Source organism: Enhydra lutris, unplaced genomic scaffold (assembly GCF_002288905.1).
Source record: "Enhydra lutris kenyoni isolate GAN:26980312 unplaced genomic scaffold, ASM228890v2 scaffoldscaffold9, whole genome shotgun sequence".
Taxonomy (NCBI): Eukaryota; Metazoa; Chordata; class Mammalia; order Carnivora; family Mustelidae; genus Enhydra; species Enhydra lutris.
The window spans coordinates 50,513,878-50,538,943 of record NW_019154093.1 but is presented as its reverse complement, the minus strand read 5'-3'; the positions used below and the strand labels follow the sequence as shown (position 1 = coordinate 50,538,943).

General features: G+C 34.1%; 1 protein-coding gene across 1 annotated transcript in view; it reads left to right on the top strand.

The window, feature by feature from the left end:
- The window catches only part of LOC111143226 (tubulin tyrosine ligase like 7), a 142,636-nt gene extending 119,783 nt beyond the window's left edge, over nt 1-22,853 (top strand). The window contains exons 20-21 of the mRNA XM_022496801.1: nt 10,352-10,525; nt 20,648-22,853. Coding sequence (XP_022352509.1) covers nt 10,352-10,525; nt 20,648-20,768 — 295 coding nt within the window. The 3' untranslated portion in view covers nt 20,769-22,853. The remainder of the gene's footprint in view (nt 1-10,351; nt 10,526-20,647) is intronic.
- Nucleotides 22,854-25,066: the final 2,213 nt, after the last annotated feature.

The following is a 25,066-nucleotide window of genomic DNA, read 5'->3' as shown; positions in this document are numbered from 1 at the left end:
TTCTCTTGTGAATGAGTTCCAAGTTTTAAAGCATCATGGTCTGAGAATATGCAGGGAATATCCTCATCTTTTGGTATTAGTTGAGACCTGATTTGTGAGCCAGTATGTGGTCTATTCTGGAGAATGTTCCATGTGCACTCAAGAAGAATGTGTATTCTGTTGTTTTAGGATGCAATGTTCTGAATATATCTGTGAAGTCTATCTGGTCCAGTGTGTCATTCAAAGCCCTTGTTTCATTGTTGATCTTCTGCTTAGATGATCTGTCCATTGCTGTTAGTGGAGTGTTAAAGTCCCCTACTACTATTGTATTACTATCAGTGTGTTTCTTTAATTTTGTTATTAGTTAATTGGCTGCTCCCAAGTTAGGGGCATAAATATTTACAATTGTTAGATCTTATTGTTGGATAGACCCTTTAATTATAATATAGTGTCCCTCTTCATTTCTTATTACAGTCTTTGGTTTAAAATCTAATTTGTCTGATATAAGGATTGCTACCCTAGCTTTCTTTTGATGTCCATTAGCATGATAAATGGTTATCCCCACCCCCTTTCAATCTTTGGGTCTAAAATGAGTCTCTTGTATACCGCCTATTGATTTTTTTTTTTTAAATCCAATCTGATATCTGTTGTCTTTCAATTGGAGCTTTTAGTCCATTTCCATCCAGAGGAATTATTGAAAGATATAAATTTCTTGCCACTGTATTATCTTTTTTTTTTTTAATATTTTATTTATTTATTTGACAGAGAGAGATCACAAGTAGACAGAGAGGCAGGCAGAGAGAGAGAGAGGGAAGCAGGCTCCCTGCTGAGCAGAGAGCCCGATGCGGGACTTGATCCCAGGACCCTGAGATCATGACCTGAGCCGAAGGCAGCGGCTTAACCCACTGAGCCACCCAGGTGCCCCACTGTATTATCTTTAAAGTCACTGTTTCTATAGGTTGTCTCTGTTCCTTTCTGATCTTTGTTACTTTTATACTCTCTCTTCACTCAAATGATCCCCTTTAATATTTCTTGCAGGGTTGGTTTAGTGATCACACATTCTTTTCTCTTCTGTTTGTCCTAGAAGCTCTTTATCTTGCCTTCCATTCTGAATAACAATCTTGCTGGATAAAGTATTCTTGACCGCATATTTTCTCATTTAGCACCTTGTCCTTTCTGGCCTGCCAGGTCTCTGTGGATAGGTCTGTTGCCTGGCTTATGTTTCTACATTTGCAGGTTAAGCTTTATCTCAAGCTGCTTTCAGGATTTTCTCTTTATCTCTGAAATTTTCAAGCCCCACTAGTATATGTTGGGGTGTTGACCTATTTTTATTGATTTTGATGGGGGTTTTCTGTGCCTCCTGGATTTGAATGCCTGTTTCCTTCCTCAGATTAGGGAAATTCTTAGCTTTAATTTGGTCAAATAAACCTGCCCCCCCTCATCTTCTGGCACCCCTATTATTCAAGTATTATTGAGCTTTATGGTCACTGATTTCTCAAATTCTCCCCTCATGATCCAGTAGTTTTTTTTTCTCTTTTTCTCAGCTTTATTACTTTCCATCATTTTGTCTTCTAAATTACTGACCTTCTCTTCTGCCTCATTTACCCAGAAGTTAGAGCCTCCATTTTTTTTTTTTTTTTTTTTTTTTTTACTGCATTTCAGTAATAACATTTTTAATTTTGGCCCAATTAGATTTTAGTTTTTTTATTTCTGTAGTAAGGGACTCTCTAGTGTCTTTTATGCTTTTTTCAAGGACACTAGTATCTTTATAGTTGTTCTAGATTTTAGTTCCAACATCTTACTTATATCCATATTGATTAAATCTATGGCAGAATGCTAACTCTGGTTCTTTCTTTTACTGTGATTTCTCCTTCTAGTCATTTTGTCCAGAAAAGAAAGGTGGAAAGAAAAAGAAAAAAAGAAAAAAAAAATCAGTAAAAGCAGCAATAATAATATCAATGACAACATTTTCAGGGAGTGATTCTGCCGCATGCTGTGTACACTCTGCTTTTGTGTTTTGACTGCTCTTTCCCCTGGTTCTTCCTCTACATAGTTCCTCCTTGCTTGTAGTGGGAAGTGTTTGTTCCTTTAAGTAGGTATGCTTTGACTTGTTTGTGAAGTTAAGCTGGGAGTTGATGTTCTTTAATCAGTAGACTTAGTCTTGGGTGGGGGTGATTTGTGTTGGTCTTCTGAGGAAGAGGCCTTCTGTGCACATTAACAAACTGACTTGCTCTCCTAAAGATGTTCCTGCCAGGTGAGAGGGGTGGGGTTTAGTGTAGGGGACTCCAACCTCCACTAGAGGTGCTGTGTTTCTCTCTTGTGTCTGACTGTGCTGGTGGGTGGGAGGAGGAACGGATGGTGCAAGAGGTAGAATATAACATCACCTCACCGTCGTCTCCGGGGAGGAGGACTCCTAGAAGCTCCTGCTCAGCTGTCTGTCTTACAAAAGCGAGCAATCTCCTGTGACCTGGGCCCTCATCAGTTCCCTGCCCTAATCTGTATGTGCCCAGGTTGTTGGTACACCCAGAGCTGGAATTTCCTGTATTTTAACTCTGACCAGTGGCTGGGATTCAAAACTCAAGTTTTAAATGGCCTAGTAATGTGCATGCCCTTTCAGTGGGGAGGCTCAGGGTGTACCCAGCACTGACCCATTTCTTAAAAGCCATCACACAGTGGACACTCAGAGGCTAGAGTTTATTGTAATGCTCAGCGAAAAGCTGGAGCCAGGTTATCAGCCATCTGTACTCAGCTTAGTCCCCTACGACCCTTTGTCCCAGAAAAGCCATTGCAGAGGCTTGAATCTATTGTGCCAGATAGCAAAAAGTAGCGATCAGGTTATCCTCAATCTGTTGCAGTCTGCACTTGCTCTGTTAGTCCCAGCAAAGGGGTCGATTGGCACGCACACAAAGGTCTAAGACTATTGTGGTTCACACCAAAAAGTTAAGAGGTTTTCTGCCCTCTATGTGCTCCTCTGATGGTGCTGCTAAGCTCCACTCAACAGCTCCCAGCTGTCCCCTTGTCTCTGGAGAGGACAAATATGTTCCTCCAAATGCCCTCGAGGAAAGGGAGCACTCTTTCCCTGAGTAACACAGAGACCCACTCGTCATGGCTTATTGTGAAGTTATAAACCGGGGCAATCTGTCCAACTTTCTCCCTCTTCCTGACTGCTCGTCCAACTGGGCTTCCCCCTCTTCTGGCTGCGCGGCTTCCCTCTCCCCCACTACAGGGCTCTGAAACTGGCCTCTGCCAAATTCTCTGGTTCCAGCTCTGCAGGTTGTTTCCATATTCTTCCAATCCTTTTCCTAGTTGTTCAAAATGTGAAAGCTGATCTAATGATATTCAAAGGACAAGGCAAGTTCAGGGTCCCCCTACTACTCCACCATCTTGGAACTCTCTCCCCACCTCAGTGCCAAGGTAGTCTTAATGAAAAATCTAAATTACAAATCAGTATCTTTAAGTTTCTTCTGCTCTTGTCTTCATGTAACAGACTTCCAAAATATGGCTACACTTGTGCTCCTCACCAGTTTCAGTCCTGCCAAAGCTGTTATAACTCATTTTCATATTAGCCTTAAGATGTCTAAAACCAGACATTCTGAACCTCCCTTTCATTCAGAAACAGCTTCTTTTCTGGCCTTCCCTTAATCCCGTTGTTATCCCCCCCGTCACTCAGGTTTGATATCTCATGGGCATCTGCATATGTCTTCTCCTTCCCAGTCTTTATTCAGTGGTTTGCTGAATCCTGTTGGTTTTTCTGTCACATTCCCACTGTGGCTACTTTAGATTGTTTTTCATCGTTCTTAGCAATTATCTAGTACTTACCACTGTGTTAAATACTTTTGGAGAGACAAAGTTGATTTTGACACAGATCCTGCTGTCAAGACTCTTAAAAATGGTAATTGCTAAAGCTATTCTACTTACTATGTGCCAGGCTTTGCCCTAAATACTTTATGTATATTGAGTGATAATCTTTATAACAACACTTTGAAGCAAGTTCTATGATTTATCTCCATTTCATAGATAAGGAAACTGAGGCATAGATAGGCACTAAGGACTTAGTGCAAGTGGGATTTGGACTTGGGGAGCCTGGCGCCAGAGTTTATGGTCTGAACCAGTAAGTTCTGCTGCTTCTAGTAGATAAAATAATATATATATAAAAGTAATGATTATGAAAGAGAACTAGATAAAGTATTATAGGATTTCAGATAGGAGGAACCTTTTGGTAGAAGGGCTAGGTAAAATTAATAGATTTCTAGACAATTTTGTCTCCAGCTTTTTGTTTCCCGTAACTATCCTACTGTCAGGGTCATTTCCTAAACTCTCTAGTGATTTCCCTCATTTATCATTAAAGTTTAGACTTCTTATCTAGAGATACAACACTTTCTAACATGCTGGTGCTTTCTTATTTCTCTGATCTTCCCTCTCATTACTCTTTTACTTAAAGTTTGTTCCAGAAAAAGAAACTCATTATTTTTCAAATAATTTTAAAATTTATTCTTTTCTTGCTCTGAGGTTTTGCTATCATTGAGTAACCGACGGGGCTGCCTTCTACAACCCCAAATCTCCAATCCTTTCTGTATTATTTAAATCCAATATAAACACCCAGGGTGTATCCCCCTTTTTGGTAAAATCTTAGACTATCACAGTCTGAAGTGATCTCCAATGTCCTCCATTTAAATATTCTGGTCATCTAGTACTGATTAATTCATACCATTTTCAGACTTATTCTCACCACTATCATGTTCCTCAATAGCCACTTAAAAACAGAAAGAATTTATAAGGTGCTCTGGCTTGTGGTAAAATCTGAGAGTAATCTTGGCTATAAAGTATTTCTATAGAGATTTAAGTGGAACATTTGAACTATATTCCATGGCCTATTAGTTGGTTTTCTGTAGAAGTTCTCTCAATCTGGACTTATAATTGGAATTTTGTTTCTGCTTGTTGATCCATTGGTTGTGATGTGGAAATGTTGGGGTTCAGAGTCAATGGCCAAGAAAGAATGCTTGAGAATACTTGTGGAAATGTTGGGGTTCAGAGTTAATGGCCTAGAAAGAATACTTGAGGGCAGAAAGACTGCCCTGATATTGTGAGGAACGATGTGTGAACAATTATTGTGGAGTTGGGGGAGGTAAAGATCAGGTAAGCTTCCTGATTTTCATATGCTAAAGGATTTTCATATGCTAAAGAAGATGCACAGAAATCTGGAGACCTAGCTACCATCAAGCTAAGGTTGTTTTTCCCTCTAGCAAAGCATTAACATTAAGACAGTTGGGAGTTCCTGGAGGAAGGTTATACTCTGCTCACCTCAAGTATTTGTCATTGGGCTGCACGTTATAAGGAACTTTATCTATACTTACATCTGCCTTTGTTTTCCACATCAGTTGGAATGCTGTATATGAATCCTAGCTATTCTTCAGCAGGGAAAGTGGTCAGATAGTCTGCTACTGAAATTGGTATTGGTAGTTTTGAATCCATGAGATAATCTCTAACTCCATACCCTAAAGATGCCCATAAAGTTGGGTTCTTCTTTTCCTCTGACACCTCTTCCGTGAACTATATTGGTAATATATTCTAAATGATTCAGAATCATTTTTTTCTTCCTTGGCCAATACTCCCCTTAAATTTCCCTGGTGGTATCTATTACTACTAGTGTTGATAATGAGAGTTAATAGCATTTGACTTACTAAATGCCTGATACTATTTTACATATTATATAGTCTTTTGTTTTACTGTAGATCAAATGTTCTTTTTTAAATTTTTTAAAAAATTTTTATTGTGTTATGTTAGTCACCATACAGTAGTACATCATTAGTTTTTGCTATAGTGTCCAATGGTTCATTAGTTGCATATAACACCCAGTGCTCATCACAACACGTGCCCTCCTTAATTCCCTTTATCTAGTTATCCCATCCTCCAACCCCTTCCCTCTGAAACCCTCAGTTTGTTTCCTGGTGCATAGTCTCTCATGGTTCATCTCTCTCTTTGATTTCTCCCCTTTTTGTTTTCACTCCCTTCCCCTATGGCCCTCTGTGCTATTACTTATGTTCCACATACAAGTGAAACCATATGATAATTGTCTTTCTCTGATTGACTTATTTCACTTAGCTTAATCCCCTCTAGTTCCATCCATGTCAATGCAAATGGTGTGTATTCATCCTTTCTGATGGCTGAATAATTTTCCATTGTGTATATGAACCACATCTTCTTTATCCATTCATCTTCTGAAGGGCATCTCGGCTCCTTCCACAGTTTGGCTATTGTGGACATTGTACTATGAACATTTGGGTGCACATGTGCCCCTTCTTTTCACTACATCTGTATCTTTTAAAGGAATGATTTTAGTAAAAGGCATAACTGTCTTTCACAGTTAGGTGTAAAATCTTGGAAAAGTGTAATCCAAATTACTCGGCCACCTTGATTCTTGCCTCTGCCTGTCAACACCCCAATAATAAAACAAAATAAATAAACCACTCCCTGTCAACATCCAGAAACATCAAAGAATATTGTAGATCTCTGTGGTAGTTTTTCCCTAGAGTTGGTCCAAGGGTTTTACTGACACATGACATAGAACACACCTTTATCCCTCTTTCTTGTTCTTCCAGACTGCTGAAGCCCATGCTTAGTGACCCTTGTTATCACATGGAAACTTTTCTTGTTTTCACATTCTGAATGTATTCTCTACAGGAGAATAGCTCTTGGAATTTTCATGAGCTATTTCATGAATAAAATTATCTGCCATGTTTTACTGGGGTATAGGAAGTTTAGGTACTATGGGATTTAAACTCAGGCCTGAGAACTCAGGAAATGTGGCCAAAGGATGTAACATTTCAGCTGAGTCTTGTAGGAAGAGGAAGAAGAATTTTCCAGGTAAAATAAGGAGTAGGAGGCAGTGGGTAAATGGGAGAGGGATGTATTGTTTGGTAAAGTCCCCTCTCCACTCAAAACTATGATATGTAAACCCCAAAGAGAATCTTTTTGGACCCTTTAGCCAAAGGCATTTTCCAGTGGAAGTTTCTCATTGAAAACTTTTTCATTTAGCATCTTTGGGCAAGAGGAAATGGTAAGGATTATTCTAAGCAGTCTACTTCTAGACTTACAATCCACTTAAAAATGTGTGCATCAGGGCGCCTGGGTGGCTCAGTGGGTTAAAGCCTCTGCCTTTGGCTCAGGTCATGATGCCAGGGTCCTGGGATCGAGCCCTGCATCGGGCTCTCTGCACAGCAGGGAGCCTGCTTCCTCCTCTCTCTCTCTGCCTGCCTCTCTGCCTACTTGTGATCTCTGTCTGTCAAATAAATAAATAGATAAATAATCTTTAAAAAAAAAATGTGTGCATCATACAGAGGAAAAATGACCTGAATCTTATGTTCTCATATCATTTTCAATTGGATACATTATTGTTAGTACTTTTCAGCTCGTTGTTGCTGTTTATCCAGTTGGTGTAGTCCAGTTTTTGTTTGTTTTGTTTTGTTTTGCTTTGATTTTACTTTCCTTTCTCCTTTCTGCTACTTTGGTCCACTCAGTCATGCATTCGGACTTCTACCAGAGAAAGAGAAAGAAATGAATCAGTTTTACTTTTTAGGTAACTGCTTTCTTAAATGTTTTGATGAGAAAGTTGGTGAAAAATATTGGACTGCTGGACAATGAGAGGCTTTTCAAGTCCTGGATTTCATTAATAACAACTCCCCTTTGTTGACAGAAGTATTTAGCATTCTGTATCTTATTGTTACATTACTAAAAAGGGTCATTTAAAATTCTTTCCTGTTAAACATCTCTGAGGATTAGGGAGGACCAAATGAACTTCTAAACCACTTGTTTTCTTTTCAAATTCTGTTTTGTTTTGTACTTTAGATTCAGAAAGAAAGCAGATAAGACTTTGAGTTCTTTGATAAAGGCACTGCTATCGTAAATTATTTCTATATACTTTCACCTTCTTAAAAATTTTTACGCTAGGGGCGCCTGGGTGGCTCAGTGGGTTAAAGCCTTTGCCTTCAGCTCAGGTCATTGTCTCAGGGTCTTGGGATCGAGCCCTGCATTGGGCTCTCTGCTCGGCAGGAAGCCTGCTTCCCTTCCTCTCTCTCTCTGCCTGCCTCTCTGCCCACTTGTGATCTCTCTCTGTCAAATAAATAAATAAAACCTTAAAAAAAAATTTTTTGTGTTAATATTGAAAATCGAGACACTGTAGCGTTACAGAGGCATTGCACGTTTACTCAGTTATGCCAGCTGGTGGATAGGAAGTGAGGGATGTAGTTCTAATACACTCAGTTTGAAGGATAGGTTTCCTTTGTGCACAAGAAGTTAACCTGATACCAAATGAAGCAAGACCTGTTCATTTTCTTTTTTTCTTTATAAGGAGTTCTGGTGTGCTGACACTTAAATATGTATTAATAGAGTAGAATGTGGTCTTTGGCTAGGGGTGGGGAACATACACACCAAAAATTGGTAAAGGACTTTGGTCCATATGTTTATTTTAAGTATTTAAGGAAGAATGAGAGAATGAGAAGCCAAAGCTGGTCAGATTATAACTAATGTAGTATTCAGAATGTTACATCAAATTAAACTATGATAGAAGAAGCTCTTTTATCTTTCCTCCATTTTATTTGTTCTTTTCTTACCTCTATACTCCAAATCGGGAAAAGAAAAATTACCATGATGTGTGTAACTTGATAGTGGATCTAATCAAATGGCTCCAAAGGATCAAAATAAAAATATATCCAAATTGAGAGGAGAGGATGTAGCAATGCTCAGAATTTCAGTGGAGAGGAAAGTGCTAAGCAGACAGTCAAAACACAGGAGGTTTTCCTGTATATATTTGTATTTATATGAAATTTTTATTTCTCTGGGCCTAAACATATAGGGCTTTGAAATTAGGACATACTAATTATAAACACATTCCCTAATTAATTGGTATTCTCCAATATTTTTCTTGATCAAATTAAGTTGATTATACATATACACATGTATAGATATATATATGGATATATGCAAACACATATGTATTATAGCCAGTTTTTCTTATATTTAGTATTAAAATTTATTTTTAGAGTTAATTTAACTAGCATATTCCTGTTTCTTGAATGGAAATAACTTTTTTAAAATAATAAAAACAGTATTATCTTTAGTTCCAAACATCTCAGAATATGGAAGAAAATTTATTCCTTTCAGTCTACTCATTTGAATCCAATTCCTTTTAAGAATACCTGTCATTCACAGATGATATGCTATCTTTTTAGGACCATGTTTCTCCTGAAAAAATAAACAGTAACCTTTCTACTAAAAAATACCTTTCTGTGTTTCTAAAACATTTTTAAAAATTCCAAAGGTATCAAATATCCATAGAAGATTGGAAGTGGACTCTTTGAATTTCCCATTGGGAAGTACATTTCTTCAGAAAAATATTTTCCTTAATTTTTTTTTTCTGAAAATCTACTCTTTTCTTTCTCTAAGGGTTAAGTGAATCAGTTTATGTAAAATGAGACTTGAACCATTACCAAGTATCAAACGAAACTTTCCCCTTTAGACTTGAAAAGTTTCATTTACACTAAGGAAATAAGTCTCCTTCTCTCTCTCTGTCTCTCTCTTTTTCATGGTTGGGGTGATGAGGTGTTCCCTGATTTGGATCAGTATGGTAAATTTAGGAATTGCAAGTACATTATATGTATTTGTTTACTTGTGTGCATGCATACATGCACACACACACACACTTGAAGTTTACCAAGATAGTTTGTACTACCACATGCTTTGGTATAAGCTGAGTGAACTTAAGGAGGAAGGGCATTACCTTTGTGATTATGGTCAGGCAGCACTGCTGAGATAACATGACTTCTAGAATACAGAACCTGTATACTAGGAATATCATGGACATAATTACACCTTTGAAGTGTTTTGAGAGGAGTGGTCATAATCAAGGGATTCACTTAAATTCTCCTAATACAGAGAGGGCACAAGTGAAATTGAAGCAAATTTTAAACTCTACTGTGGGGTCATTACTAATGTAAAGGTAAAGATGGTTTTCTAGGAAACCTAAAGTTTTAGAATATCTGACTTTTGAGAAATAAGCTCAGTATTTTACATATGCCTTAATACAGAGTAACTCTTTTTTTTTCAGAGGTGTTGAGAAACCACCCTGATAGCTACCCACATTTGGCATCAGTAAAATCTTTAAAGATAAATAGTATATGAATTCTGTGTTGTGTTTTTTATTATAAAGATTAATTTTCAAATTTGTATTTGTTTTATACCTTTCAACCATTTGTAGTCAATTCAAATGTCTGAGTCCATTTCTACTTTTCCTTACTGGTTTGTTGCTAGGTAAGTGATAAAGCTGGTTGTCATTTTTAACAGCCACATGAGGTCATGTCTGTTTCCATGCCAACAGATCCTCTTGGGAGAGTATTTTCAGTAAAAGCCCAGAGGTGGTGACTCCTTTGCAGCTCCAATGTTGCCAGCGCCTGGTTGAACTTTGTAAACAGTGCCTGCTAGTGGTTTACAAATATGCAACTGACTCAAGAGGATCAGTCTCAGGCATTGGTACTGATTGGGGTAATTCCAGGTACTTGTTCACATTTCTACACCCTGTGAGTTTTATATAAAGTAATGCCACAGTGCAGTTTGAAATTGAAAGTCTCTTTTTGTTTATATAGCTATAGAAAAAGCTAAAGACCGAAAATTCATACATGCTCTTATCTACAAAAGACTTCTAATTTGCACCATCTTTACTTTTAAAGGACCGAACAAGGACAGCAACCACAAACCTGAAGGTGACAGAAATAACCTACTTGAAAATAAGATTATTTGGCTTATATAATTTTGCTTTCAAATGCCAAGGAAAAACATCCAAACATAAACTTGACTGTTTTCACCAATAGGGAGATTTCAAATTTATCCTTCAGCCTGAAAAGTTGAGAAGATGCCTTTAGTTTAATCTTTATTCCCTTCATCATGACACACATCTATGGGAGTTGAGTTTCATTAAGTTCCATTTAAAAATTGAATTTTAATAAATTCTGTCATTAAAATAGGTAGTTTAACAAATCATGAGAAATAATATTGTTTTTAAGCTGCAGAAAATACACAGATTGAAAAAATAGTACATTATACCATTTCTCTGTATAATCCATAGTGCCCATTAGAATTAAAGATGAACATGTGACTTTATTTTTAACAGGTATAAGTTACAGTACTACTCTGGATAGAAGAGAATGAACTATGACTTTGAAAAACTAAGTGATAGTCAAATGATGATAGCATTCAACTAACAGTTGAATAAGCGATGAGGAAAATGAAACACCATAGCCGGGATTGTCTTTTGAAACACCTAGAAATTGATCTACTTATTAAAGAGATCATAGAAAATAGTTAATAAAGCTAACTTTTTAAAAATGACCTGCAACAGCAGAATGGCTTGGAGTATATTTCACAAAAAGTGTTGAAAGATATACTTTAATCTTTGTTTGTCTTGGATTCTGACATTATACTTTGTCATACCTTTAACTGATTTTAACTCTCCCCCTATAAATCATTCAGCAGTGATCACAACAATGAGAGAGGTAAAACTAGCCATTAGTATTTGAGATATGTAAATATCAAAACAATATTCTACAGTTTAATGATTTGACTGAAGCAAATTATTGAAATAAAACATTATTTTCATTAATGTTTTTGTATGATTTAAAAGAATGGTGGTCATCATTAAGACATTACAACATATAAATGAAGAGGCTTCACTTTAAGGAGTGATGATCAGGAAAATATTAAGTTCCAGTCTAGGAAGGATGGTTTCAAACTCTTTAATGTCACTCTTGCAATTATAGATTTTGTAACACATTTTCTATTGAGGGCTCTTATAACTTTAGTGGGTAGGCAAAATAGAATGAGGTCACTCTGGAGGGAGAAGTTATACCTTACAATTGTGTCAGGCCTTTTTATTTTCTTCCCTTTCTGGTGGTCAGTAGAGATATTCCTATTCTGGAATCTTGAGTTCTGAACTTCTGTTAAATACTCAGTATAACCCCAATATGACGATTGTAAGAATTCTGGGTGAAGAGGGGTTAGTAAAACATACCCTTTATTCCCACCCAAGTTCAGAACCATTTGAGAGAGAGAGAAATGTAGGAATCAGACAGACGATCATCAGAATGTAGCTTCGTTACTGAGTAAAGCTGCACTGAGGGACTATGGTGTAGATGTGAGCCAAGTAAGTTCTCTAAAATTGAGTTCTAGAATTAAATGTACTGATCCAGTGATGGGCAGATCTAGATCAACCCAAACGTTCCACTAATACTACCCCATAAAGTCTAGTTCTGTTAGTGTTGGCTAGTGAGCAAGTAAGGATGCCTCCTTTTTGCAGATAGGCTGATCCAACAAGAGAAAGGGACTGAGCCAGGCATACCTGCTTCCTTCTTTTAAACCTGAAAATCAGATAACTTACTTCTGGTAAAAGGCCAGAAATTTGGTGGAAATTCTTCTACTTGAAACACAAGGAGGAGAGAGAAATAAACACATCCTCCTCATACCTAGCTATTAAAACCCAAGTTGATGTCACATTAATTTAAAAACATGTGAAAACTGGCCATATTTTCTTCCCTTATCAATTAGGAACCTATAGCTTTTTACTTTACATGTAGAAGTCACTTAATTTGATATTTATTAATAGATAAATTTCTTTTATGAAGTATACCTAATAAAGTATATATTAATATTTATAAATTAATATATATGCCTAATATAAATAATATATGATGTATACCTAAACACTTTATGAGGAGATATATATTTAGGTAATTTATCTGTAAAATTTAAAGAGAAGAAAATAGAGATAACATCAGTCAGGTTTATGGACCATATTTATCTTGATGAAAGATCTGCATGTTCTTTCGAAAGAGACTTTAAAGTGTGCATGTCACCCATTCCATGGAACAAAGACTTGAATCTTTAAGTCTTATAAAAATAACAACTTAATAGGCATACCAAGTGGAAAGCCATTTCTCAGAGGTACACTCCTAACTAAGCAAATAGAACTGATATATAAGCTCAGATATCTATCTATCTATCTCCAGGAAACTAAAGTTCTTGGGACCAGCTCAATATTTTACTGTAACTACACTTACTTGGGAAGCTTTGGGATCTCCAAATACTTTCTATCATCAACATCTCTGTGTTTCTATATTTCATGAACTTCCATGTAAGCTCATTTCATAAGGGGTGTCATGGTTAAAAATATTTTTAAAAACCACTGAGTGCAGACTTTTGCCTTTGGTAACAGAGCACTAGGTTTTTGGACAAATCCTCCCTTTAATGACAACTAGAAAAGCTAGACAAAGTACGAAAACCTTACTTGAAGACGTTGGAGAGGTAACCAGGTTCTAGATGAGTGCTTGTTAGTACTTAGTAACACTTTTGATAGATCATGGCCTAATGGAAAAAGTAGGAGTTCAAGGCCTGCCAAAGGTGGGAATATTGGTGAACATCCTAGATTCCTAGGAGTAACAGTGTTCCCAATGTTTTGCAAGGCAAAAGTTAACAGAATTACAAGGAAAAATAGACAAATCTACAACCATAGATGGAGATTTTGAGATTGGTTGATCTATCTATAGATATGTTTTTTCTACATTTGTATGTATATGTATATTTCAACATATAAATGTATTTTTTAAAAATTAAAGATATAGACCATGTTAACAATGTAACTAAAAGACCTAACTATCATATATAGAAGCCAATCCAATAATCTCAGAATATGAAACACCAAGTACACCAGGAACTTTTATAAAAGTCAATCATAAAGTAAAATAATTAAGCATATTTTAACAAGTTTCAGAAGACTTAAATCATACAGAGGTTTTTTTTTTTTTTTTTTTTTCCTGATCCCATGCCATTAAGCTATAAAACAAAGGCAAAAATTAAAATTGAAATATCCATACTTTGGAAGGATAAAAAAAATACTTTTAATTACCTCATGAATCAAAGAAATCATAATGGATATACAAAAGTATTTTGAACTGGATGATAACACACAGAAAATTGTAATATGTAGACAAATAATTATTATAGGCATATTTATAGACTTACATGAACACATTAGGCAAAAGGAAAGGCAAAAATTAAATGACATCAGCAATGATTTTGAAAAGTGACAAAATGACATTAAAATAAACCCAAAGAATGTAGAGAAAGGGAATAAAAATGACAGCAGAAATTAATAATATAATGAAACAAATAGCATAAAGAAGATCAACATGGCCAAAATATGTCTTTGGAAAGACTAATATGAAAGGAAAGAGTTAACATCAAGAACAAAGATCGAGACATCACTACAGATCCTACAAGCATTGAAAATTTTATAAGAAAATATGAACAATTTCATGCTGATTTGGTAATTTAGATTAACAAATTCTTGGAAAAACATATATTACCAAAAATGACAAAATTTCTTGTTAGAAAGTCCTATATAAAAAATAGTAAATAGTCTTACTATTGAAGAAATTGGATCAGTAATTAAAATCCCTCTCACAAAGATAATTCCAGATTCACAGGTCTTCACTATCCAATTCTATTAAACCCATCCAGAGAACGGAAAAGGAGAGGACATTCTGCACCTTGTTTAATGAAACTCCCATACCATTGATTCTAAAACCTAACCAAAACATTATGTCAAAGGATAGTGAAAGTTCAGTGTTACTCCTGAGCATAGATGCAAAAGTCTTAAATAAAATGCCAGCAAAATGAACTCAGGAACTTTAAATTGGATAATGTATCCATGACCAATTTCTGTTTATTGCATCACTTTAAGGGTGAAATAACATTAAAAAGTGATCAGTGTGATTTTAATAGAATAAAAGATCATTTCAAAAGATACAGCTAAATCATTTGATAGAATTCAGTATATGTGATTTTAAAAAAATGTGTAGCAAGCTAGAAACAAAAGGGAAATTCCTTAATCTGATGAAGAATAACTACAAAACTTATAAAACCTTACTTAAGGATGAAATGTTGAAGGCTTTCCTTCTCAGATGAGGAATAAGACAAGATTGCCTCTTATTATAACTTCTATTTAACATTGTAGTAGAGGTTCTAGTTGGTTCAGTAAGTCAAGCAAAAGAAATAAAAAGCACTAAACTGAACTCTTTACTAATGGATATGAATCTGTTTGTAGAAATCAAAATAAATCTACAGATAAATTATTAAGTAAATTTAACAAGTTTAGTGAAATCAAAGTAAAGATAAGAAAATCGATTGTATTTTTCCAATATCAGCAACAAACAGCAAGAGTATGAAATTTTAGGTATGATATTTTCAGTTGTAGAAAGAATAATTAATACTTAGTAATAAATGTAACAAAAATGTACAAGAATTTTATTTAGCAAAATGTAAAAAATGGGAAGATATACCTTATTCATCATAGGATCGATATAATCAAATGTCAGCTTGTAAATAGTTCTGAACATTTCCAAATTCAATGTAGTCATAATATAAATCTCAACAAATTTTTTGGAGGAGGCAGTCTTTGACCAAAGCTTGTTTTAACATTTATACAGAAAAACAAAGGGCCAAGAATAGATAAGACACTCTTGAAATAGAAAAATATAATGGTAAGATTTTTTAACTATAGTGTACTAAGACTTATAATAAATTAAAGTAATTTAAGACAGTGTAATATTGTCAAAAGTATAGACAGACCATGAAACCATTCAGAAAAGTCATAAGTAGATCCAGGCATATCTATAGAGACTTAATTTATGAGAAAAAGAGGTATATATGATTTATGACAAATGCGAAAAAGAAATTTATTTTTTAAAATGGTGATGAGACAGTTGGGTTTCTAAATAATAATTTAAAAAAAGAAACTTGATTTTACCAAAACCATACGCAAAAAAAAAAAAAAAAAATTGTCTACACAAATGTGAAAGGCAAAACTAAAGATTACAGAAGATAATGCAGGGCAATATTTTCATGACTTTGAGGTAAGCAAATATTATAAAAAAAATAGGGCCAAAAGGTGCAGATCATAAATGAGAAAATGAATTTTACTATATTAAAATTAAGAATATATATTCATCAGAAGACCCCATTAAGAGGGTGAAAAAGCAAGCCAATGAATGGAAGAAGGCATGTGCAATCCATATAACCTATATAAGATTCTTAGATCATATAAGAAGTCCTACTAACTTCTAGGGGAAAAACCAAACAGTCTATGAGAAAATGGGGATGATATTGGGAAGAAGGGAAGGGCTCTGTAATACTGTAATACTGGGCTCTGGGGTGTTAGGAATATTCAGTTATTTAACCTGGTAGCAGTTATACAAGTAATTACTTTATAATATTTATTAAGCTGGACATTTATGTTTTATGCACTTTCAAATGTGTACTATACTTTTACAATTGAGTTAAATACATCACACCAATATGGCCCCAGGCTATGATAGCTTGAAACATATATTTCAGAACAAGGATTGTCTTGCCTTGTGAGGCTGATGTTCGTAACACGTAAGTTATATTTCACACTTGTGCACTATTTCATTGGCTCTATACTCTGTGAGCCAAGCATGGGAGAAACTACTGGACTCTTTCCACAGATGAGAAAACTGAAAACTGAGGCCTGAAGAGGTTAAATGACTTCTCCAAACCCACATTACTAGCTATGCTGCACAGAGGTAGGACTTGAAACTAGAGCTTTCCCCAACCCCTTGCCCAAATCAAAGTTAAAACAATGGAATGATCCACACTCACTAGGATGGCTATTATCCCCCAAATGCAAAATAATAAATGTTGGTAAGGATATTGAGAAGTTGGAATCCTTATGCCCTGCTTTCACTATCTCAGAACGTGGAATGAAGTGGCTGCTGTGGAAAAGTTTGGTAGTGCCTCAAAAGGTTAAATATAGAATTGCCGTATGACCCAGCAATTTCACTGCTGGATATATACCCAAAAGCACTGAAAACAAGGGCTCAAATAGATGCTTGTACAACAGTGTTTATAGCAACATTATTCACAATAATAGCCAAAAGGTGGAAACAACTCAGGTGTCCACCAACAGACGAATGGATAAACACAATGTGATATAGACATACAATGGAATAGTGTTCAGTTTATATAGAAGAATGAAATTCTGACACATGCTGCAACATGGATGAACCTTGAAAGCAGGCTAATTAAGTGAGCCAGACACAGAAGGATAAATACGGTATATGATTCCACTATATATGAGGTAGCTAGAGTAGGCAAATTCATAGAGACAGAAAATAGAATAGAGTTTACTAGGGAATGGGGAGGGGGGAAATGGGGATTTGGTGTTCAATGGACAAGGAGTTTCTGTTTGGGATGAAAAAGTTCTGAACTAGGTTGTGGTGATGGTTAAACAGCATTTTAAATGTACTTAATACACTGAATTGTACACTTAAAGATGAAAAACTAGTAAGTTTCATGATTACACACACACACACACACACACACACACACACATATATATATAATTATACCACAGTAGAAAAAAAATTTAAACACAGGATAAATATTATGATTAACTTTATTTACATTTGTTCCCCAAACCAGGAAGCTGAGTTTATTTGGGGGTTATCAGGGGTCCTGATCTTACTCCAGGAAAATCTCAGAAGGTGGGTGTAGCTTAAGTTTTCAAGGCTAATTCCCTACTGGTCTTGAAATTTTTATGTTCTAGAGTTCCTCATGGTCAGCAGTAAGTCGGTACATGACAGACCAATTCTACATCAAGTAGGAACTGGGCAATTATGTCTATGTGATGGATGTTTGAGGTTGTGTACACATAGCCTCAGTGATGAGGAGTGAGGGTGCATGTGTGAAGCAAACAGGGTAATCTGCGGTATTTCTCCTTGGTACTTACAAGTTAGCTATTTTTATACATCAGGAGTAAGATGGAACAGAGGTAAAGCTGTAAACTTTTCACATTTTTTGGTCCTTTAACAGATTCTTTAGATATAGGTAGTCTATAAATGTACTTCCCAGAGATATTCTTCTTGCTAAAAACAATCAAATTGTATTTTAATTTCATTGCAAAGAACATTTCCAAAAATAATCTTTGATGTTCAGCTAGTGTGGGATCTCCCAAGAGATATTAATGGAGATATTAAGACAAATAATCCATTCTGTTTCCCTGTAATGCTTTAAAATATCCCACAGCACTTGCTTTAGGGAAACAAAATGTTTCCTCCAATGTGATTTCATATGCTTTTTTTTTTCTTTTTTAAGCTCATACTCAACTCTTTTTCTTATGAAAGTTTCATTTTAGTTTTTTTCTGCTTCTTTTAAAAAGTTTAGGTTTGTGGATGTATAACCTTCTATTTTCTAGGTTATTTTGTACTTTGTAGTTTGTATCCATTAGTTTTAAAACTGAGATTCATACAGAGAAATGACAATATAGTATAGTTGCTAGGAGCACTGATTCTGGAGTTGGTGCACAACACTGATTCTGGAGTTGGAGTCTAAGCTCTGCCATTTACTAGCTATGTAACTGTGGGCAAGAAGACATTGACCCCTTTATGCTTCAGTGTATTCATCTATAAAATGAAGCATACAATAATATCTACTGTATAGAATTGTTATGAGAAGTAAATGATTTAATATTTGTAAAGTAATTAGGATAGTGCTGAGCACATAGAAAACCCTAAGTATTACATAGTGTTAAATAAAATAGTATAGGTTAGCTGTAACCCTAGACTTTATACTTTTATTTTTCCTCTGTGGACTGGAGATCTTTAACTCAAAAGGATATGTCAATGTTATTGTAATGTCAGTAGTAACTCTTGCTTGGAAATTGTTCAAAAGGAAGTTGGTAGAAGTTGTTGTTTGCTCTGATAATTATCAGTATAATCAGAATGCATTTTCAATAGAAGGTAGAATAACTTTCAACTAATAAAAAGTAGTGGGTTTTGTTCAAACACATTATTTTCTTTTGCACCTTTGCCTTAGATAGGACGGGAGCCTTTTCATGACAGAAGATATCAGATTAATCATCATGACTCCACTAGCTCTTGACATAATAATTAATCCATATAAATTACCCAAGTGATATTAAGAAAATAGTTTATATAATCTGTGATGTGAGAAACCAGTTGTTTCATTATTCATCACCCATTGTGCAATTTTGATTTAATTTGGTTTGTTGTGTATTATTTTACTGCTCTATTAACTTAATGATTTGAGCAATTATTTATAGTTTGTGATACTAGGTAATAGATTTAGAATATATTATTAGATAATTCATGATAAAATGATGTTTATGGATGTTATGGAGAATTCTTCCATTTTAATCTGAATGCTGTATGCAGCTTGATCATAATGAGTTCATATTCTTCTACAAAATTCATATAACCCAACTATAAATGTAACTTTCCATTGGCATGGAAGCATAGTAGTTATCAACATTATTTAATGTAGAATAGGTAGCTAATAGTACTCTTGGCCCTCAGTTTCATTGTGTATATATGGAAGTATGAATACTGTTGTTGGAAGATTCTAACATAAAGTGAAAAAAATAAATGAGTTGATTGTCTACCATTGTTCATTTTTTCAAAAATTTCTAAGTCTCCTTCTATTGCTACTTGCTACTCCTGGTTTTGGAAATTCCTCCTAGATGTCTTTGTCCTGACTTTATAGCATGTCCATCTTGTCATTACCAGGGTTTATACTTTTAATAGTCATGTTTACTTGCATTTGCTCATGTGGATTTCCTTGTGGATTTCCATTTTTTCTCTAGATATATAGATTGGAGTGGCCTAATGCTAATCAAAGTTTTTCCAGAGAGAAACAAATTATACAGGTGCACATTCTTATTTATAATTTCTTATTCTCAAATCTCTAAAAACTAAAAAGAAAGGAAGAGTGACCTTTTTATTGGCAAATCTGACCTGACCTGAATTGACATGAAGTTATTTGTTGTTTTCATCCTGTTTATTGTGAGTATTCATACATTTCACTACAGAAATATTAATGGTTTGACTTCAGGATGCTGCTCCAAGGCCTCAATGGAGATATTATATTATATATAGTATATACACTGTATCATTTTAAAATCTGGAAAATTCATGTATTCTGAAATACATTTGTCTGCAAGGATTGCATGTAACCTGTAATCATGATTATTTTTGGTGTTCTGTTATCATAAGAACAATGTGGTCTAGGAATATAAATTTTATAATTATGAATTTAGTCTTTTTCTCTTAGATTACCTATAGTCATAATATGTTAATGAAATATCATCAAATTGTAATTAATGTTTCCAACATCCTTGAAACAAACAATTATTGGTAATGTGGCCAGCCAAATTCTCATATCACATGTTTTTAAGAAATATTTGACTAGTTTCATGTATTATTTATAGAGATTAATGATGAATTTCAAATTAACATGAGCCATGGAAATAGTTTACTAGCATGTGAGTATAATGGCTTTTTCGGGGTTGTCTCGAGATACTAAGATCATATGTTGCAACTATATTCAGCTTTTTAAGTGAGGCTTTTATGACCATCTTTCACCTTCCCACCTGAGCTTGGGAGAGAACATTTTTTTGATGTAGAATGCATTGTTGTTATAGTATTGTTTCTCATGTAGCATATATAAATTATTAACCACAGAACACTTTAGTGAGAGATGTTAATATTAACTTTTTTGTAAAGTATAATTTTTTAACTGTCATTTGTAGGTATTTATTACCAGGAAGTACACAATTCTTCATGAGAACACCAACCTACACCTTGAAATACAGTTCACCTGGAATGACTCGCTCCAATGTTTTGTTTACATCCCGATATGGCCATTTGTGAAACAAAAGGAAGATTGCCATGGATTATGCATAATAGCAATTCATTTTTTCCCCTCCAATTTAAACATGCAAAGAAAGTGACCATTAAGTGCTGTTTTATGTATATATGACATATATGTGTGAAAATATATACATGTGCACTAAAATAACATATATTTATTATAATATATGAAAGAAGAATTAGCAGAAAACTGGATATAAGACTTAACCTTTCTGGAAATGTAATAAACCATGTTAAATTGTTTACACAAATATGTGAATGTCTAGAATTTGCTAGGTTTATAATTAATATCTTCCTACTAGAAATGTTATTTTTGCTGCAGAGTATATAAAACAGAATTGATCCCATTTCAGTGTTAAATTATTTTCTAGATAACACTTCTTTTGACTTGAAAAAGCATTAATAGTATAAAACCTTATTAATTCTCTTATATATAGTAGCCATTTAAAATGAAAAACAAAGCTAGAAGCCTGGTGTTGCTTGATGATAGAATTAAATATAAAACGGGTTTATCATTACTGTAGCACACTACAAAGTACTATAAAAATTTCAACCTGATTTTCCCAATTTTTTATTCCTCTATGTGGAAATTTAGCTACTTGCGATAGTGTACATTTTCAGTAAGGCTTTAGTAAGGCCATGCAGTGATCTACAATGGAAGACAATCCAGTGGGTTAAAATTAAACAAAATGTAAACAAACTTTTATTTTCTACTTTTCATTGGGAGTCACATAAAGGAACAGAAAATGATGCTGATGACAGAATCTTTCCATCTGATTTTTGTATCTCATACCACTCACTTTTATTTGGAAAGTATATCTCCGATGGGTATGTATGATCAGATACAGTTTCTTCTGTTCTTTGGAAGTAGAAGAGTTGACATTTCAAACTCATTTTGGTGTTATAGGATAATGTGTCACACTTATTTTATGTCTCTTAATGATGAAACCGACTTACATTATGAAGTCTAATATAGAGCTTCACATTGCAGCATAGAAAATAATCTAATTGTTGCAAATAGAAGATTCTGGTTACTAGATATTATTAGTCATGGATGTACCCTTGAGAATTTTCTAAAATCAAAATAGAGGATGGAGTTTTCTGTCTGAAGTTATTATACATACATTTCATAGCAATTTACTTCCTTTTCTTGCTTGTAGTTTCAAAAACAATGAGTGAGGGAGTGAGGTGAGGTTTCAGTTTTCCATAAAAATATAAATAGCACTATCATTGACATGGAAATCCTTAGAAATTACAATATGCATCTTTTAGAAGTTTGTTTAAACTTCTCCCAACAGTCTTACTTTCTCACAGATACTAATTATTAACAAAATTTAGGAGTGTTTTACCTTTTAGTATCCTAGAAACTACTCCCGGTAAATCAAGAAATGGCCCCCAAACAGGAAAACTGAGAGAAACAAACTATCCTAGTTTAATTTGCAAAAAGGATAATTGGCAACCCAAAGTTGTAAGTTAGATCTATTTTGGTTTTAAAGCCATATTCTGAGGCTGTGATAGGCTAAAATAGGTTTTTCCTTAAATTATCACTACTTGATTCTTTATGATTACCTAACATCCATATTCCAGTAGATAGTTTTCCTTGCTAAATGCATCCCAAAGAAGAATTTGTTATAGTCTTTGAGGAAAAAGAGGATAAGGATGTCAGAGTAAAGGAAATTAAGTATAACTTGGAGTGTTTGTGACTCCATTTTGTGAATTCTTAAATATATTACAGATTTCTTAGAATAAATAATGCAAAAATTGGGATATTACAAAATCACTGTAAGAGAAGCAAGTAGGTCTTTTCATGAAGCATTTTTAATAATTTTCTTTTAAATTCATGATTTGTCCACAAATGAAACATAATTTTCAAGTGTCTGGTATGTGATATCTATCCAGTTTGTTGGTCACTCACTTGCATTAACTTAAATCAAAACAGTTATTTAGTGTGCTAGAGTGGGTGCTTTGGGACTTCTGTCTTTAATGATAAAAGAACAAAGTTTTTATTTAAAACAAGAATGCTCAACGTGGGGATGAACCCTCTCCCCTTAGAAAACACATACACACACACACACACCCATGCACACTATTTAAGAACCTTTGAAAAAAAAAGTTAAAATGTGTGAAACTACCCAACTAATTAATGAACAAATTTTATTTCTCTAGCTACTTAGATCTGGGTTTTTTTGAGCACTAGAATTTTCTTGCTCACATTTGCATATTTATGCTGATCGGGTTTGATGTGATAATGTTGTGAATAAAAGCCATGTGCTCATTATTTAATTATACTACCTGGTTTGCTGTGGATTATGGTTGCCATAGTGCTTACTCCCTAATGAGAAACTAAGAAGAGAAGATTCAGTAGTAAATCATGAAAATCTCTAGAGGCCATAGAAATGTTTTAGAGGTATAAAATATTCCTCAGATTTTATTATAAATTTTTTATTCATAAGGTGAAAACATATCAATATAAGTGATAGTACGGGTCTGATTTTCTCTCTCTTCCAGGAGAGAAAGTAACTTTATTTGAAAAACTTCAGAAGTTATTCAATATTACCAGGAGTTTTTAATAGGGAATTTGGTTTACTTAAAATTAAAGTTATAATCATTCTGTTATTAAAAAAAAAGTCCCTACTCATTCTGTAAATCTAAGATTAGAATGCTTCCCAGAACTATATATGATTGCAATGATTTCCAAAATTATACAAAAAGCAACCTTAGTTTTAAACCTCATCTATGAACATGGTATGAGATGGCAGATTTGTTTTCACTTTAATTATCCAGCCTTGTAATTAGTTACCATTTGCTTTATGTAATCTGTTGAGGGAACTATTATGATTCATATTATGTTTATTTTTACTAGCAACACATTTTATTTTACTAGCATTTTATTTACCTTGCTTATATAAAAACGAAGTTATAATAGGATCAAATATGGAAATAACCTCTGCCAGATGCAAAGGTTTATACAGATTTTTTTCATATTTCTAAATACACGAAAATTGCCTACTAATTCCTCCTCCCTAAAACTAAAATGAACCAAACTCAGACAAACAAAAAACCCAACTTTCTTTTCACGTAGTATTTACAAACAACTAGATGATGGAGGCTTCTAGACATCAAGGACTTCATTCTAATTTTCTTTTTAATTTGGAAAGCATATGATTATAGAATTTTGTTATCTAACTTGAAATTTCACATTTTAGTACAAATTAATCCAAATGCTTTCATCTTTATCATATCAAAGCCATTCTATGTACAAATTCTTTTTAAATCTAAACATAGACATATTTGACCTTTTCAAATATACCAAAAAAGTTGATAGTTGCATAAAGTCGATTATTTCTAGGTTTCTGCAAAGCACTGATTCATTCTTAAATGTGTTTTCTTTAAAAAATAATAGCAAATACCTCGAGAAGAGTGACAGAAAATACCTTCCTTTTCTGTTCTGTAATGCTAGTTTACATTTCGAGTCTTAGTTTACTGGCTCTAAGGTTAAGCAATAAAAAGTGTAACTTCACTTAGTTGTGTTGCTGTGATCTAATGATTTTTAAATATTGGCTTTTCTCTTTAAATTGAGAAACTTATGTTTTCAGGTTCTGAATTAGTTATCTAAATATTTTGGGTAAATATTATTTACAAATAAATTAAAAAATTAGAAATATATTCATTATCAAAATTGTATTCCTTATGCTGCTTTTTCTTTCTTTTTTCCTTCCTTCACCGCCACCTCTTCTTCCTCCTATAACCTTTGAAGTTTTGACCTTTGATGGACAAAGTCCAGAAAGGATAAATCCTGCCTTTTAAATATTGGTTTTCCTTGAATTTTATGGTGGTGTATTTTTACTTCAGCAAAAATTAAACTTAGGTAAAATGTGTTATTAGAGTTCAGTTTGTCTGCTGAGACTTCTAAGAATCAAGTTTCTATACCTAAAAAACATTGTCTAGACTCTTTGAACCAAGGTACATGGCTACAAATAACAGTTTTGCAAACCAAAAGTAGTATATTAAAACTTATGGCACTCCTTGAGATTGCCACCCTTTTTGGTGATTTTTCGCCTTGTCGTAAGTGGGTATATGGTATATTGAAGAAAATCTATTCAGATAACATATTTTGTATTAACTGGGCTGTATTATCTAAGAAGGGCTATATAAAACTTTTATTTTATCCCCACCACTAACTTGAAAACTATTGGTAAAGTCATTGCTCAATAGACTAATATTTTTTCAATTAGTAAGAAGACTTACCTTGCAAAAGTAATCAGATAATGCTGATATTTTTCTTTCAAAGGTTAACA